The 19043-nt window shown below is 33.7% G+C and overlaps 2 protein-coding genes across 17 annotated transcripts; one reads left to right on the top strand and one right to left on the bottom strand.

Annotated features, from left to right (window-relative positions):
• The first annotated feature begins 2056 nt into the window (after positions 1-2056).
• LOC121257824 lies at positions 2057-2871 on the top strand. The gene is made up of 2 exons (XM_041159073.1): positions 2057-2275; positions 2359-2871. The coding sequence occupies exons 1-2, from the start codon at positions 2057-2059 to the stop codon at positions 2869-2871; spliced, it is 732 nt and encodes a 243-aa protein (XP_041015007.1).
• A 7903-nt stretch (positions 2872-10774) lies between these two features.
• LOC121258252 lies at positions 10775-18948 on the bottom strand. 16 transcript variants are annotated; one of them, XM_041159699.1, is made up of 12 exons: positions 18711-18942; positions 18546-18622; positions 17288-17324; positions 17016-17080; positions 16608-16768; positions 16387-16492; positions 15637-15819; positions 14456-14618; positions 13217-13515; positions 12461-12549; positions 11593-11623; positions 10775-10992 (listed from the first exon to the last, which is right to left on the bottom strand). In XM_041159699.1, exons 5-12 carry the CDS (start codon positions 16677-16679, stop codon positions 10922-10924), a joined length of 1014 nt encoding a protein of 337 aa, XP_041015633.1. In that variant the 5' UTR covers positions 16680-16768; positions 17016-17080; positions 17288-17324; positions 18546-18622; positions 18711-18942; the 3' UTR covers positions 10775-10921. The 16 variants fall into 16 exon arrangements, with proteins under 16 accessions (XP_041015633.1, XP_041015627.1, XP_041015628.1 ...); XM_041159693.1 differs by having other exon boundaries at positions 17055-17155; XM_041159694.1 differs by having other exon boundaries at positions 17016-17155.
• Between the last annotated feature and the right edge of the window lie 95 nt (positions 18949-19043).

Genomic DNA, 19043 nt, shown 5'->3' on the forward strand with positions numbered 1-19043 from the left:
AACGGCTTCTTTAAACCCCTTATTTCTGTATATTTTGAAGAAAGTGGTCTGAAAGAGGCGTCCAACGGATCATCTATTTCATCCGTAATTTCCATTTCTCTACAGTGTTACCACTACATCTAGAGGTAACTGTTCACAATTGTAAATCTATTTTTAATTATTTCTCTCTCATCTATGTACTTTTCCCTTCCCTACCTTGTTTTAGTTTATTTCATTTCAGCCCCTTTTCGCATTCCATCCGTTTATTTCGTACCTTCCCTTCCTCACAGGTGCCTTCAGCTCGTCTTCCATCGATCACAAGAGTTGGTTTTTGCTCGTCTTCAAATCTGCTTCCTTTCCAGTGCAAGCATCATTCCACAGTTGCCCTGATCATCTTCCATCTATCCCCGTCGCAACTTCTATTACGAGTGGGTTTTAGGTATGGTTTAGCCTCTTCTCTCTTAATCTCTCTATTCTCATTCGAATAAGTTATGTGATAATTTTTAGTAGATGAAATCTTGGATTTTCGAGCATGTTGGTATTTTTTGAAATTTTTTCTTCTTTAGATTTGGGGATGGTCATATATTTAGGGTTTTTTGTTAGATTCTGGGAGGGACGAGAATGCTTGCATATTTTTCTTCTTTAAAATATGCTCTGCCGATAATGCATTCTTATAACTAGAAAAAGCTTCAGATTGTAATGGAAGAGGATTTGACGTAGGCCTATGAGCATTCTGCAAAGGAAATTATTATTTTTTTTATATAAGTAAAACATAATAACTCCGTAAAACTGCAAAGAAAATTATAACCTCCATGATTGAAAATATTCCCATCCAAAATTAAAACACAACCAGAAAGCCTATTATCTCAATTACGTTGGTGATACCTCTTGTCTACTTTGGTAATTGATGTGTTTCTTTGGAACTCTCACCTTTTTATTCTTCACAATTATCCATATATATATATATATATATATATATATATATATATATGAATTGGATGGGGTTGATGGAGGGTGTATAGATGTGAATGAAGTGGTACTGGGCTGAATGTTGAGCCTTTTCGATAGTTGAAAACCAACTCTAGTTGAATGGTTTTATGTATTACTTTTGAGTCTTTTACTCAGTTGTATGCTATTTAAGAGAAATAGATAGAATCTAGATGAGGCATCAAAATGTCTTAACAAAAATGTTAGCTTAGTAAAATTTATTGAATTTAAATGGTTGTCTTAACAAAAATAGTTGGCTTATGAATATAATCTCTTATGATTTGTTAAATCAATTTAAATGCTGTAAATGCTGACCATTTGTATGTTGTAAAAACTCTAGAAGTGCTATTTATCGAAGGGTCCCTGCATTTTCTTATTTGGGGTGAATTTCTGAAACTTGGTGCTTTTTTTTTTTTTGCTTCATTCATTTTCTGAAACTTGGTGTTTTATTTGGTTTCATTTAATTTCTAAGTGTATAGGTGTTTTATTTGGCTTTATTTCAGTTTAGCCTGCTGTATTATTTACCATATGGAAATTTTCAAGTTGGGAGATTCTACTTGTTGTCTCCTAGCTTCATTTCATATATATATGAATTGAATGGGGTTGGTGGAGGGTGTATAGATAGTCGACTTTGATGGTATTAAAAAAAATGGTTGGCTTTGTGTAATCAACTTCCTTTTTTTTTTTGTACACCACTAACCTGCCCTGTTATCCCCATTTGATAAGATCAGTAAAATTTTTAATTTAGTTTAATCAACAAGTGGTAGTTATTAAAATTTCTTTTGACAAACTTTTTAATTGATAGAATTATTGAGTTCCATGATCCCATTTTTTTTTCTTTTTTTTTTCCTTTGAAGGATAGATTCACAACTCTATCAAGTTCATTCATTCACTACTCTCTTACAAGAGGGGGAAGAAAGCTACAATGACTACCTCCTCACATCTTTGAATGAATTAAACTCTCAAGTAACTCCTCCTAGCCCAAAACAAGCTATTGCTAGAAAATTAAAATCTAGACAATGAAACTTTAGCGTTGAGGAGGATAATTTACTAGTGTCAGCTTGGCTTAATACGAGTTTGGACCCGATCAATGGGGTTGATCAATCCAAACATTCATTTTGGTACAAACATTCAATGGGCTAGAGTACATGAATATTATGAGCAAAACAAGAAACTCAGATCTTGTGAACGTAGTTTAAGCTCTCTCACAAATAGATGGTCAACCATCCAACATGCTACAAATAAGTTTTGTGGGGCCTTAGCTCAAATCGAAGGAAGGTCTCCAAGTGGGGTTACCGAGCAAGATAAGGTGCACAAACAATATCTTTTAGTTTCATTGTTCAAATGACATTTTATTATATATACTTCACATCTCATTTAATGATTTTTTAGATTGAGCAAGCAAAGAAGCTCTATCGAAGTAACCAGTCCGCAACATTCAACTTCCTTTATTGTTGGACTATTCTAAGGCACCATCCAAAATGGAAACAAACTGTGGCTGAGCGCAGTGTGAAAACTAAGAGAAGATCAGTAACCCCAGATGCTCATGTGCCAGAGTTTATATCTATAGATGAAGACACCATATCTCCATCTATAGATGTGAATCTGGAGAGACCCATTGGTAAGAAGGCTAAAAAAAAGCGAAAGAGGCAAGATAGTATCTCTTCCAATCTTGCTGACTTGGTGACTGAAATGAGAGAGGAGAAGAAGAGAGCAAATGCTGAGAAGGGAGAAGATAGGAAAGAGCTTATCCGCCTTATAAAAGAAAGGCTTAATTTGGATCAACGGAGAGAAGATAAGGAATTTATGAGGATAGACATCTCAAGTTTGCCTCCAATGCAACAAGAATATTTCCGTAACCTCCAATTGGAAATACTTGAGAAGCAAAGGTCTACAAAGCCATGACTGAGTGGTGTATGGGCTGCAAATGAACATTTTTTTAAAGGTAACAATGCAGCCACTTTTGGGAATGCTCATTTGATATTTTTTGTATAGAACATACCACAAACTTGAAGCCACAAATTCAGCCACAATTGGAAGTTATTTTGATAGTTTTTTGTATAGAACTATGCACAAATATGAAGCCACAATGTAGCCAGTGGATAGTCCATATTTTCTTTTGTATAGAACACAACACAATTCATACACTAAACTATCTTAATAGTCTAATGTGTTCTTTGTCTGGAAAATTATGATGGTGGGACACTAAAGTGTAGTTGTGAATGATTTAAGAATATCATGTGAATGAATGAGCATGAATAAGTAGTTTGTGAATGAATGAGTTGGAATCTGAACTTACTGTATTATGGAGTTTGCTTTAATCATTATGTTAAGGATATGACAATCTAAACTTATTGATGAAAATTCTTACATTCAACTTTTTTCCACATTGGATATTACCTGAGTTAGAATCTATACATGTTTGTAAGAATGTATTTTTGTGGAATATAATCTCTTGGTGTTCTTGGTCTCATTTTATTATTTATCTTCATTTTTATTTTCCTGGGTAGCATTTATCCTTAGTGTTCTTGGTCCCATTGTATTCAGCATTTTTATTCTATCCTTAGTGCAAAGCCCCACTTGCCTTTGGAGGAATGAGTAAAAGAAAAATTACCACTAAAATTGTAAGAGAGTATTTCAGTTGGCACATTGGCTGTGTTTTTTGTATTTCAGTTGGTATTTGGTTTCTTCATCTACAAAAGAAGAACTGCAATTCGGAAGAGCATTATTAGCTTACACAGGGCATAACTCAAAGGGGTTAATTGTGTTATCCTTCTCTAAACTCAAGGACCTTACAGGGAATTTCAAGTGCCAAATAGGACCGAAGATGTTCAAAGGCATGCTACCGAACAACCAACCCGTTGCAATCAAAGACCTGAAAGGTAACATAGAAGAAAGAAAGTTCCGTAGTGTAGTATCAAAAATTGAAAATATTCATCACAAAAATCTCGTGAAGTTAGAGGGCTATTGTTGTGAATTAAGTCACAGACTTTTGGTTTATGAGTATGTAAAGAATGGTTCTGTGGAGAGATACATTGAAGATTCTAAATTGAGTAAGAGGCTGGATTGGAGAAAGAGGATTGACATATGCTTAAGTGTGGCAAGGGCTGTTTGTTATTTGCATGCAGGGTGTAGGGAGTTTGTAAACCATGGGAATTTGAAGTGTGAAAACGTTGTCATTACCCTTGGCATTAAACAAAAATATAACATTAGGCTAAACATAGTGAAATTAAGAAAATTAAGGTTACATTTTGTACAAAACAAGAATATAACATTAGACTAAACATAGTGAAATATAAAATACAAATACTTAAGATTGACTATATATTTGCCATAAATGTTCAATAAGATCCGATTGGAGTTGAGAATGAAGTCCTCGATCTCGAATGTGATGATGACGTTGAATGAAGTTTACAAATTCATCTGTATGCTCATGGGATACTGGCTCTTGAGATATTTCATTATTTTGTTCATAAACGAAGTCTTCTACTCGAAGGTAAGAATTCCGCTCATCTTCCACGATCATATTATGCAAAATTATGCATGCGATCATAATCTCCTTTAGCATTTGTCGATCATAAAACCGTGTAGGTCTGCGTACAATTGCAAATCGAGCTTGAAGCACTCTAAATGCCCGTTCTACATCTTTTCTTACTGATTCTTGAGCTGTAGCAAAATATTTTTTTTATGGCCATGTGGAGCATGAATTGTTTTGACAAACGTCGACCACGAAGGATATATACCATCAGCAAGATAATATCCCATTGAGTAGTCATTTCCATTTATTGAGTAGTTGACCTTCGGAGTATGTCCTTCAGCGAGCTCTTTAAAAACAGAAGAATGTTCTAGGACATTAATATCATTATGAGAGTCTGGTAGTCCAAAAAATGCATGTCATATCCAAAGGTCGTATGACGCTACGGCTTCTAAAATTATCGTTGGCTCATGAATGTGACCACAATACATTCCTTTCCATGCACTTGGACAATTTTTCAATTTTCAATGCATACAATCAATACTTCCTAACATCCCAGGAAACCCACGACTTTCTCCAACAGCAAGCAATCTAGTAATATCGCTGTCGTTTGGTGATCTTAAGTACTCGTTGGAGAATATGCTAATGACAGCCTTAACAAATTTTTTCAAACACTCGGTTGCTGCATTTTCTGCAATTCTTAAGTATTCGTCCACAAAATCACCAGATACTCCATAAGCTAATATTCTCATCGCAGCAGTTATTTTTTGAAGGGAGGAATGCCCAAGTCTTCTAGTAGCATCTCTTCTCTGGATGAAATATGGTTCATATGTTTCAACTGCAACTTGAATACGCAAGAAAAGATGACGTTGCATTTGGACCTCCTACGAAATAGATTCGGAGGATATATGGGTGATTCAACAAAATAATCTTGGAAAAGGCGTTTGTGGCCTTCAAACGAATTTCTTCGAATGAATATGCAATGTGGAATAGAATTACGATGTGATGGCGAGCCTCTTTCATTACCCAAACGTTCTGCTTCCATAGCAAGAGCTAAATTTAATTCGAACTCCTCGTCAGATGACGAAGAGTCAAATACCTCAAAGACGGGATCCATAAAAACTATATAGAAAGAAAAACATGAAGAATTGTATAATGAAATGGAAATGAAGATGTTGGTGAAAGTTATGAAGAAATGCTGTTATTTATAGTTGAAGTTTGGAGAGAACCAAAGGTATATTCTTAGTATATACTAAAGAATATATTAAGAATATTCTTTTACAATTATCGAAAATGAATATTCAGAGAATATACCGAAGAATATCTTAAGAATATTTTTTCACAATTATCAAAAATGAATATTCATAGAATATACCAAATAATATCTTAAGAATATTTTTTTACAATTATCGAGAATGTATATTCTCATAATATACTTTAAGAATATTTTCATTATATAAATTCTTCTTTTTTATTTTTTGAATTAATTTATATTTTTGTTTAGCTTATAAATTTAGATTAATTTAAAATAGAACATAATTCTATGACATTGTATATGGGGGAGATATTACAAATATCAAAAAGTATAAGGATATCATTGATAGTTAGAGAAAATATTTGAAATGAATAAAAAAAATTAAAAAGTATAATATTTAAATGATATGAAGAAAAAATAGATAAGCTTATGTATGGTATATTGTAAAAGTCAGTATGTAAAATAGAAAAACTGGGTTTTAGTTATGTATTTTAAAAGATAGGATGAATGAGCCATTGAGAGTGCTCTTAGTGATAATATAGTATTATCAATAATACTATAGTGATATTAATACTATATATAGTTATAGTTATTAGTATAACTATATTAGTATAAGTTATAGTGATTTAATATAACTATATAATATATTAGTATAAGTTATAGAGATTTAGTATAGGTATAAGTTATAACTATAGTTTATATTAGTATTAGTATTAGTTATAGTGATTAGTATAACTATATATTAGTATTTGCTATAGTGATTTTAATTTAGTATAACTATATAATAGTATTAATATATTCTCTATACTAATACTATTATACTAATACTACTTGCTCAAATTTCAACTAAAGAATGAATGATCCTATTGGGCGCATTGATAAATGAATACGGCCAATTGCGCCAAAACAAGTCGAATGTACTCTCTGTTAATGCCGCTCTCGAGACAGTAAGTTGAATGGTTTAAATATCTTCTTTCAAATTTATTGCTCTTGTAATATACTTTAAAAATATATGTACATAGTTGTGACTTGGTTGTTATAAATCATTGTATTATAGCTATAAATATTATGCAGATCATGTGTATAATGTGTTGTAAACAGGAAAAAAATTCTAAAATTATACATAAATTTTTGTTTGTTTATAATTAAAAATTTGAAACATAATAAAATTGGTCAACTAGGCAGCCCTTACTAGTATTAGCCTATATGAAAGAGTAAAACCAGAAAAATAAAAAGGAAGAATAAAATATTAAAAATGTGTTGTGCATGTGAAGAAATATTACCCAATTAAATCACAAGTTATAAAATTAAGCATAAATCATGCTATCAACCAATTTAACTCACAACTCGAATTTATGTCTCTTAACCATTTATCCATTTAAAACTAATAATAATGGCATGAAATAATTGGAATATATTGGTTCTAGATATATAAAATATACAATAATTTAGCTCAATCACTTAATACATTATTATTGTAAAGTAACAAAATATGTTACTTATACATGCCACATAAAATAGTAACAAAAAATAATACATATAACACATAAAATATATACAATAAAATAATATGTGTAAGGATATATATATATATATATGTAGAAATATTACGAGTATTGTGACGAGCCCATAATGAATCGAGTCGAGTTTATACGAATTTTGTTCACGAGTCTACACTGAGTCGAGTCGAGATTACACGAGTTTAGCTCGTTTAATATTCAAACCAATATTAGTGATCGCGAACAACTCATTTATCAAATGAACCGAATCCGAATTAAGTTTATACGAGTCGAGCTCAAACTGTTCACGAGCAGCTCTGTTCGTTTGTAGCCCTACTTGCACACATTGAAAAATATAAAAATTATTTAAATTTTTATTTAATGAAATAATTTTTATATTTTTTCTAAAAATATTCAAATAAAAAAACATCTTCACTTTTAGTTTTGGTCCTTGTACGTGCAATGGCCTAAGTGGCATTAACCATGAACTGGCCCTCACTACAAGAAAACAGGACTATTACGGCGACTTGTTTTTCATTGCAAAAGCAATAACAGCAAAGTTCACTTTTCAGAGTATGGTGACATTCTTAGTTTGTGTTTTAGCAGCGATATTATCTGACTCTATTGCGACGGCAAGTAGTGCCTGCGTGTAACATCTAGAGAATTTTCTATGCAACTCCCTCAAGTGGAATCTCGCAAGTGAAGTCTTAATGATCATAACTCAATATTTACGTTATTACTTAAGTAAATGCTATTAGAATAGGTGCATTCCCTATTTTGGCATCCCATTTTGTTTTCATAGTACTTTAGCAATTTACTATTTCAAAACTTAATTATTTAATGGTACTAGGCGTGAAAAACAAACTAGATTACAAGTTAAACTACATGTTTTAAAAGATTTTTATATTTTATATAGTTTCTTTTACTTATCCCCTTAGTTATATTATTCAATATCGTCCTGATTATCTTTAATTTCTAGGTAAAAGAATTATTGAAAGAGTGCTAGCTGCCGCAGCAAAGAACTCTCTGCTTATCAATTTTAGGTATGAGTTGGAAGATGTCTTCAAGAAATTAGAAAAGGGTACGTAGAAAGAGAAAGCAGCTTGATATATATATATAATTATTAGGTCAGGTGGGTCACGAATGTTTTGCATGTACAAGTAGGCCGTAGGTGCAAGTTTCATGCTCGCCTCACGTCATGCATGCATAAACCCTGTTAATTAGATCAGTCTATAACATTTATATATATGCCTTACCATACGTACATTACTACTACTCCACGAGTTTTAGAAAATATTTTTTGCTGCGAAACGCCAATGATGAATGCAGCTCATGAGATAAAAGCCTCCAAAAACTGAAAGAGATCAAAGCTTTTGGTAAAAACTTCAGCAAAACACCATCTCTCGGTGAGAATTTTGCTCTCTTAATTAATAGTAGCTTTTCGTCATCAACTCAATTCTTATATTACTCATCGTCTCAATTCTTATCATCCTCTCATCATTTTATTATGTGACGTTAGATGATTGAAAATTATTTATTATATTTTACTCGTAAACTTATCATTTAATGTTACATCATAAAATGATGAGAAAATAAAAAAAAATTTAAATAGATAATGAATAAATTTTTTCCGTAAATAGAATAGCTATGTACAGTCTTTAATATAGTATCACCTTTTTACCTTTGAGTTAGCTGATGCATGCAGCATACCTACGTGCCATGTTTAATATATAGGCCTATAGATTTTGTGACGCGTTCAGTTCTACTGACCAGAGAGCCAAATCAATTTTGTCTTATTGCCTTCCAATAAAAGCCTAATACGAGGTTACAAAGAGCATTATTACCTAAAATCAAAGACCAAGTTGAAGCCGAAACCACATAATTTTTAATGGGTCATACGCAACATTCGTTCAAGTGTTTGCTTATCTTATGGGAAAAAAATCCTATCTAGTAGAGAGAGATGGCCACATACAGTCAGCTCTACAATATTTATTGTTGTCTGTATAAATATTTTGGATAACATTAAATGAATTAACAACAAATAATATAGGACTCGCTTCATAATTTGTTACTGTCTGCCTCACTTGACTTTCAAGTTTGATCTTTCTTTCTAAACCAAGTACTTATGAATAAATTCATCCTTTTTTTCCTTTGGCATTTTAGGCATGAGAAATGCTTTAACCAACATGGGGTTCTACAAAAGTAAATTCACAAATTACTGATGTGGCTTGACGTGGTACTTCAAATTATAAAGTTACTTTATGTTTGGAGCACACTAAATCATAATCATTATATACGCAACTCAAGATCGTACAGGAAATATCTATGCCTTCTCGTTTCCATTTTTATTGTTGCTAATTCTATCAAAAGTTGTTGGGGGCACAAGTGAGATCGATGCAAGACACAACGAATGTAACCATGCATGCATGGCTAATAGCTCATATAAATGGTTTGGACATTACCATTACAATTAGTTTAATCATCATTTGCCTAGAAAACTCAAACGGATAGGAAGTGGTAGAATTTACTACTCGAGAGTTCAAATTTAGGATATCTGTTTTGATACCATATGAAATCACTATTTATCAAAAAAGTTTAAACTAATGGAAAGTGGCAGATTTAGTTATTTATATTATATTCTTGGTATAGCTCAACGATTCATCTATGTCACATTTGGAAACTCATTGGAATTTTTTTTTTTTTTTTTTGGGTGATCTAAATTATAACACATACCATTCATCCTTTTTTTTTTTTTATGAATTATAGTTCAATGTATGGGGTGATTTATTGTTGAAATTAATAATTGAGGTAACTATTTTGAAAATGATTCAGCCCTTGTATGCAATGAACTTAATAACTGATGATTCGGGCCAAATTATATGCAACCCAATTGTTAAATGTATACTCCCGGTGTGGATTGATGGCCAAAGTAAACCTTTATAGTTGAAATTCTTATATTCAATGTACATCGAGGAATTGGAAGTACCGATTTTGGTCATTTCCAAAGGTTAGTTATTTGCAAATCTAGTGCGTTGAGCATGTAAAAAAAATAGGCTTTTAATAATTTTTTTAATAATTTTATGTCGTTTCCAAAGTAAATCATCAGTTATTAATATTGTAATTATTTTTATTTTCAACTGAACTTCCAAGCCCAATCAAGAACCTATATTAATAACCAGTTGTTGCGCGAAATGATTTTGGGCCTTGTACTTTCTGGCAGAACTCCATCTCCTTTTTTGAGTTGAGTTGTAATGATAAAATATTGTTATAATATTATTTTTTAATATTATTATTATTTTAAAATTTGAAAAAGTTGAATTGTTTATTATATTTTACATTGAAATTTGAAAAAGTTGTAATGATTAATTGAGATGAATTGAGGTGAGTTTGGTAACCAAACGCACCCTAAGTCTTTCCAAAACCCTCTTTTCGCTTCTCACTCCCAAAACCGTTGCTACATAGCGAAAACTAGTGAGGGCAAAGAAGTCTTGTACATTATGTTGCACACAGAGCTTTAAGGAAAAGATCCAGATAAGCTCAGTTCAAGTAGAGCACCTCTGTAGAGAAGAAGAAGAGAAAAAGAGGAATGAAAAATTCTTTTACTTTCCACATGCCTTTACAATAATCCCCAACAGTAATTTACTGTCAGAGTCCCTTTACTATATTCCTATTTCTATGGCCATAGGCTAATATAAGCAAATAAGAAAAAAAGGTCATGGCCTGACTCTAGTAACAAAGCAAATAAACAAGAAGTCCAACTTTATAAGACCGGGTCACTAACGAACAACCTTCCCGACCCACTAAGACAATCTACTTAATAAGTAACATAAAGACACATTAAGACAAGTCCATTGAACAAGTAAACATAAAGTAACTAGTTAACATAAGTTAACTGACTCAATAAAGAACAAAACCCACGGGAACTAAGGTCTTCTCCTACTTTCCTTCATCTCAAACCACTTCACAGAAACTTCTCCATTGCTCAAAATACCTTACTCACAAGGTGGGGAAAAGCTTCCTTTAACTGTGAGTAAGTTTTCCACGTTGTGTTGTCAGCTCCTTACCCATGTTAGTGAATCAACAACTCTACCTTCACTCTATTCCCTACCTTGGTCATTCAGCATCGCTGGATTTCCTCTGGTTCAGGGCTAAAGATCCATTGGTCATTGTCACACCCTCTTCTCTAAGATTAGGGATGTCACGTGTTTTCATAAAATAGCCAGGCAAGACATTTCATAATTTAATAAAATAAATATTTATTTAATAAAAAGAATTATTTAATAAAGCATGTCTACAATAATATTAAAAAAAAAACTTCAATAACTGAATAAAATGTCTTTCACCAAAATAATTAATTCTAAGAAGTCTGGAACTAAATCAACTACTTCATCTAAGCCTGGCCTGCTTGCTCATACTTATCATCCTCACCTGAGTAGTTAAAAAATATAAAATAAAATTAAAATAAGTCAAAAACTCAGTAAAAAAAACCCATTACATGTAAACATAATAAATATAAGGATTTCATAAAAATTTTCATACATAAGAGAATTAAAATTCATGATTGCTTTTACTAATGTTTATACTATGCATGACTTGTCTTGAGTTATTTGATTTATCTGATTGGCCAACACTTATCTTTGTGTGCAAGATTGTGCACTGGCCCCACATCATGTGGCCACAAAGGGAACCGCTAATAGAATTATAATATACTATGGTAGACCATGTTTAGGTCTGTGGCTTGATCCACCCTTAAATTACATGGATATCACGCATCTGAATGACCATCTGGATAGTAAGATGAAAATTTTTGGTTTTAAATGAAAGTTTAAAATATTACTTTTTTAATATTATTATTGTTTTGGGATTTGAAAATTTTGAATTGGAATTTGAAAAAGTTGAATTGTTTATTATATTTTATATAAGAATTTAAAAAAATTGTAATGATAAGATAAGATACAATGATATGAGAATTTTGTGTCCCATCCCACTTGTCAAACCTACCCTAAAGGAACTGATCCATTGCAGTTATTTGCACTAGGGTCCCTGCCTCTATATGCAGTCCAACCTCTCCATACACACTTCAAAAATATTTAACATGACCGCATTTCTTGAATGTGAACCAACTCTCTCTCTCTCTCTCTCTCTCTCTCTCTTCAGAATGTTCTTCATGCATAGTTTATTTCCAAAACTTGTACACTAAGAAGATTGTAATCCAGTTGGTTCAACATAGAAAACATCATAATAAGCAAGCGAGGTTTACTTTACCCACGTATTTTGCTCTGCAGAATCAAGCAACACATCTGCATCAAAAGGCAAAATGGAGCCGCTCGAATAGTTGCCTGGTGTTCCAACATCTGTCAAAAAATAGAAACGTGTTAAGAGATGTTAAGAATGGAGTTCTTCCAGTCACTCTAGGAGAAGAGTGAGACACAGAAAGGTAAGAGATAGGAGTTGGACAAGAGGGGGGGAGGGGGGGTTGCGATTTACTTCTAATAAATGCATAACACAGCTTCTACTATACTTTTATTTCATAAATGCAGATCCAATTGGCGATTTTTGCAGTTTTCTTGCTCATTCTAACTAGAAGCCGCTGGAGTGCCCATGGAATTGTCAATACCATACTAAGGAAAGGCCAAAGTACTGCACAAAACTGTACATGAGTAAACCATTAAAATGAAAGCTTTTCATCAAACCATGATGGTACAAAAACATGTTCCCTACATTCCTTAAATAAATGTGATTTAACAACTATATTTGGACACTGCTCCACTGTTCTCTTTCGGAGTGAAATGCATTTTCGCTTTCACAAACACTCATATTTTATTATATCCAAGAAACTACGAGTTTCTTGCTAATTTAGACTCATGAACCAACTATTAGTCAAGTGCCAAACCACCAACTTGTGCAAGTTTGGAATCATAACTCAGGTGATAGATAATCAATTGTGTGACAACTAGCTGCACCTGGACCAACAATTGCTCAAATTAAGCAAAGCTTTTAAGAAAGAAAGCTGCATATCACCTTGTAAGTTTTGCCACCCCGCAGCTATATCTGAGCCGCGTGAATTCCAAGAAATCTGCATTAATGATTGAAGTTCCTTGGGTGGTCCAGTTTGACCATCAGAGCCAAGTTGCAACCCTTCTACATTTTCCACATAAAGATTATTTGCAGCGTTAAGTGCTGGTGTTTCCATTCCAAGTCCTGCCATCGCTGATAAAGTGAAGGGAACTTGGCCACAGGATGCCATTAATGCAGAACTTGAATGATTCTCCAACTTGGTAGACCAAGTAGGAATGGAAGGTACTGTATAGGCAGCACAGCTGGCCACCATATTTCACAGGGAGAAAAGCAGTAAGCTAGCAAGTACATATGATAAATGAGGCCATAGATAATTCTCACTTGTTCCTACCATGCCATTTAACAATTAAGTTCTGCACAAGTCCTAGAATCAATCTCTCGCGTTCAGCCAACATTTGATGAAAGAAATAAATAGGTATGCATTTAGAAATCTGAGACAGAGAGTATAACTCCAGGAAGAGAGAAGACATAGAAACAGGAGCGAAAGCATGTGACCAGTGGAGTAAAGCTCGCATGCCACTTTATAGTGACCTTTTTTATTTTTTATTTTTTTTTCGAATCAACATAAAGTGAGCTTTGGCAAAATAAACAGTTCAACACACAAAAGAAAGTATTAATTCTAAATGAACTCAACTTAACTCATCAGTCATCATCTATGTCTTAGTCTAGAATATTAATTAACGTGAAGGTCCACTACTTTTTACCTAACTAATCCCAACTCACGAAGCCAAAATCAAGCCCCATCCCTTTCTCCTACTACATGGTCTTACTCATTTAAGTGATCACAAAAAGTAACTGTGTGTGTCCCCTTTCTTTGTTTCATTTAAAAGTGTATGTTGAGACCCTCAGTTCTTATTCAACCAGACTTGATAGACAAGAAAATTGAAATGAATCAGTAGTTGCACAATGTTGGTTGCGGACAACATTTATCAATAGAGAAGATAATGTCATTCCATTTTATATGCAATCAAAAAATTCAGATATTTTCGTAGTGTCTCTGTGCAATATATGCAATAAATGAGCAAAAAGCAGATCTAAAAGTTGAACATTAAATATAGAATGTGTATTTTGAATACAGGCTCTCTTTTAGAGTTACTCATGCATATAACAAAAACATATTGAACAACCAACAAAGACAAATGACAGGGAGGAAAAAAATTGGATAAGGGTTAAAATTCTCACCATGCCCAAGAATTTATTTGTGTAGGGTTGAAATTGCCTGGTGAAGGGATCGTGTGTACCGCCTGACAGCTGGGCATACGGTCCACAAAATAACTTGGGGATTGACTCATAAATGGAATTGAAGGCTGCTGCAGAATTGGATACCCCAGAGGTGGATTATTAACTGCATTACAGGGGAAAAAAAAAAGTGAATTACAATGATAGTCATGATACAGAAATGGCAAAGGACTAACACTGCTAATTCTTAATTAGAATCAATTCGGTTCACATGGAATGGAGTGGAGAGTGAACACCTATACTGACTCCTACCTTGGGAACGAGACTTGTGTTTGTAAAGGGATGTGCCATTTTTTCAAGTGAGGTTTGGTACGGTTGGTATGCTAGAAATGCAGGTGGAATTGGATTTTCTTCTGCAATGCCTTAAAGCTGGCAAACTAAACCCAGAACTCCCACAAGTGAAGGCACTTTTACTTCGCAACAATCAGAGAAGACACTTGTTTGGTGATTACATTCTCTAAGTACATTGGAAGACGTTCTCCTTTGAAAAGTCGAAAATTTTCTAAACAATGATTCATGAAAAACATCCATGTACCAATAAACTATTTAAGCTTTTCAACATGAGCTACATAACAAAGACCATTAAACAAGTGACGAATCATCTCACTTCCAATCAATAGTCAATACATAACAAAGGTTCCTTTTCGTATGATTTGATTTCGTATATAGGGAAGTGCAATTTTGCAGGGGGAAAAAAGATAAAATCCATATGATATTTCTTAAAGAGCCTTTTGGAGCCAATCTTTTGTCCTCTAATCAAAGTCTGCATTACTATACTGTAGAATTTCAATCCTTGGGCATGGTCGACATGGTCAGAAATGTCATCAATCATTAAAGGCCGTATTCATTTCAAAGGTGCTTATAGAATTGTATTTATACTTGGAATAAATCTAATCCCTTTGGAATAAAGTTTTATATTGATCTTGATCCAAACCAAGAAATAAAAGAAGTGTGCCGAAAACCATTGAAAGTAATTAGCTCAAAAAGTTGACCAGCCAGATGGACATTTTATATTATGGCACCTAAAAGAGCTAAGAGAGTATATTCCCACTCATCAGTTTTCTGTTTCACAGTTTCAAATTTGTTCAGAACTTAAATATCCTACGAAATTTTGCAAAACTTACCCGGCATGCAATGAATCCCACTCTGCATAGAAGGCAATGGAACCTTCTGAGGTGAAGAACTGTTCATTAGATCAGACTGCTTCTCAAGTAAATCATTGAACAATTGGATTTGTTTGTTCAGCTTTACCCTTACGTAGTAAGACTTGAAAAATTCTGCATTTTCTTCTTCCAGTCTCTGCCATACTAAGTTAAAGAAAAAGGAAAACTGGACATTAGAGCAATTGGATGAAGAAGATAACTATAAAATAAAGTATTGAGTAATTATGGGTTCCAATTCTACAGGTGCTCTGTGACTTGCATAATTTCATTGAATTTGCTGCTGAGCAACAATGGAATATAATGTTCCTACTACTTTTTTATTTTCATTTAAATGAACATTCCCCCCCCCCCCCCCCCCCCCCCGGGACCCCACAGGACAGCTATGAAATGATATATAAATAATTAAATCTGTCTATTTCCATCAGCTTGAACTTTTGGGACAAGTTGTGGTTTTACAAAGTATTAGAACAGAGGTCCTAAGTTTGAACTTTGACTCTACACTCTACCTCATTTGATTAAATATTCCACGTGTTGGACCCACTTATTGAAGGAGAGTCTGACCCCCATGTGAGAGGGAGTGTCAAGGATATAATATAGATAATTAAATCTACTTCTTTCCATCAATTTTTAACTTTTGGGGCAAATGGCTGTTTCACAATGGGAAACGATGTGAGAATGGGGGAACTTCTAGAGAATAAAATAGTATCTTACCCAAGGTGGAGAAGCCAGGTTCAATATTTGCAAGGCACAGAAGGGTTTCCACCACCTCATTTTTGTTCATATACAACCACAAGCACCTTTCAATCAATTTGTGAACCTAAACAAATGATTTATAACAAACAAAGATAAACATTGTATAATTCAGTTAACTCTCATTTAATTAAACAGCATAATCATACATCTGCAAATGGACATCAGATCAAGTTACTTACAGCATCACTTTCTTCGCATATAACTCTTCTGCTCATGTTTCTTGAAATGGATGCTGAACCGGAGTCCACCATAGAAGCCTCAGGTGAATTATTTTGTTGGTCACCGCATGGCTCATATGTTACATGCCTTGACACCTTTTTTCAGCTGAACCTTCGGATTCCTGTAAAGTTACCTTTACTTAATGATGTGGGGAAAAAAACTAACAAGCTGGTTCTATAATTACCCCCAGTAACAAAGCTTGGGTTGGGTTCAGAAGAACCTCACAAGTATAAGGCCTGGGTATTGATTTTACATTGGCCAACCACTGCTTTTTTAGTAGGGCAATCGATAGTTCTGAAAAGACTTCTTGCTGAACACTTCAGGTAAAATAAGAACTTTCACTAATTCTAAGATACAGATAATAGAACCTTTAACGTCATTATATCATTTCAGAGAATCACAATTACTTTAGGGTTCTGGATCTTCCTTGATGCTGCACAGGATGTATGACCAAGAGAATCAAAAAAGCTGATGACAAAAACTCAACTCACAGAAAGCCAGCTTGCACCTGAAGTATCATAAAAGCAGTCAACTTTGATCATGTGACTTATTGGTATGAGCATGCAATCAAAGTACACAGGTGCCATGAAGATTGTCAGAGCACATATATGTACCCCACTGAGAAAGCTATTCAACTTACCTCGTATCAGTGCCAAATGCTGATGAATATCCAAGATCTGTCTCACAAATGGTAGAGGAAAATTCAATGAAAAACTCCTTTCGGATAGGAGAGACCACAAAAATAGATATCTCTTTTTGGGAAAGAAACCACAAGTTTTTTGTTAAAATTCTTCTTTTTTTATAAAAGGGGAAATTCGAAATTAAATATAATTTAAAATAGACTAACCCTCAAGAATTTGATGCATTACTGGACTCCTAAGCCAAATAAAATAGAATTCTTGCACAATCAAAGAAATAAACTCCTATAAGGACTCAAAGTAAAGATCGACTCCAATTAAATGAGATGACAAGATTTCAACTATGCTTCAAATTAGGTACATGGACCTCTATCAGATGACATTGGGTCTACATGGTAATGTGTAGATTAAATAAAAAATTTATAAGTAAAAACTGATGAACCCTTTAACCACTACTTATAAACATAGGAATGGAAAGTTGAAACACCTAACCATAATGACCTTTCTTTTTCTTCCTTTGCGAGAGCAATTAGCTGTCACAAAATCTCCAATAGACTATGTCAAATGATTATGCAATATCCATATACCCATTCAGGTGAAGAATACATACATAGACTGGAAGAATCATGAATTTTCTCATTGCAGATTGAAATATGGATGATGTAAATGAGAGAAATGATAAACATGAGCAAACTTGATAACATGGAATCAACATTATAGTGGTGAAAATTGGATACGGTTCATTGCCTCTATCGTGCACCAAAGCTCTCAAGATTAGACCATGTGTGTTGGCCAGCAAGGATCCTATTCTTTTTCGGAGAGACAAATTACAGATCTGATACCAGAACAATTGATCTCCTTTAGGCCATTCCCGTTACATTAACTTATTGACACATTCATACTTGTGAGTAATGCATTATGAAGGGATTCGTTAAAGGCCATATAGGATGTTCCATTGAAAGTGAATAATGGCTGCACTGTTTCTTACAAGGCACTAGAAGCCATAGGCCTCCTATCACTATGAATGGAGCAAATTACAAAAAAATGGCCGCATTTCACATAATATGGAAGAAAAATGCGGTGATAGCTCCTGTCACGCTACAGTTAATCATTTACCATAACCTGTTAAAGTACCAAAGACAATTTCTTTATAAATAACATAACTTTAAACCTACAACAACCCCATCCTCAGTTTGCTCATGAAGAAAAAGGAAACGAACATAATAAAAGGAAATAAAAGGGGGGGAACAACAATTATACCTGCTACCTTCTCTTCCAACCCCTTTGTCACGATAACAATACCATTGCATAAAAAAGAAAACGAAGAACCAACAAACCTGCCAACAAAAAGAGTCACTGAACCCACAAAAAAAACATAAGAGTGAAGGAAAAAAACAGAGCTCCAGGGTAAAAGAGATTTTATACTGTGGCGGAGAGACGAAAGTTCTGAAGGTCTTTGTTTTCAGAGCGAATCACCGAAAGAGAACGCAATGGTTTTTCATTTTCAGTTTTCAGATTGTATTTGTTCGAAAGTAGTCTTCGGTATGGCTTATCAGGACTTCGTTATCTTATCACAAGGAAAGCGGAAAGAAAGAGTCAGCAACGAGAAGGAGACCTTTTGAAATGGAATCCCACTGCACCGAACAATAAATAGAGACTGTACTCTTCAATTTAGTGACTGTACTTTGTTCTTTAGGGTGATCGTAGTATCGTACCTCAAAGATTTTGTACATAAATTGGCAAAAAAATATAAAAAAT

The sequence above is a fragment of the Juglans microcarpa x Juglans regia genome, chromosome 3S, assembly GCF_004785595.1.
Source record: "Juglans microcarpa x Juglans regia isolate MS1-56 chromosome 3S, Jm3101_v1.0, whole genome shotgun sequence".
In the NCBI taxonomy this organism is placed as follows: domain Eukaryota; kingdom Viridiplantae; phylum Streptophyta; class Magnoliopsida; order Fagales; family Juglandaceae; genus Juglans; species Juglans microcarpa x Juglans regia.

Excerpts from the sequence above, each read along its gene's own strand:
- LOC121257824 (XM_041159073.1), top strand. The coding sequence starts at position 2,057 with ATGGGGTTGATCAATCCAAACATTCATTTTGGTACAAACATTCAATGG. Across the intron at positions 2,276-2,358 it reads GGGTTACCGAGCAAGATAAG|ATTGAGCAAGCAAAGAAGCT; the intron begins GTGCACAAACAA and ends ATGATTTTTTAG.
- LOC121258252 (XM_041159692.1), bottom strand. The coding sequence starts at position 16,679 with ATGGTGGACTCCGGTTCAGCATCCATTTCAAGAAACATGAGCAGAAGA. Across the intron at positions 11,624-12,460 it reads CTGCAGAGCAAAATACGTGG|GTGAGGATGATAAGTATGAG; the intron begins GTAAAGTAAACC and ends TTAACTACTCAG. Across the intron at positions 10,993-11,592 it reads AAGTATGAGCAAGCAGGCCA|GTCGGGAAGGTTGTTCGTTA; the intron begins GGCTTAGATGAA and ends TTGTCTTAGTGG.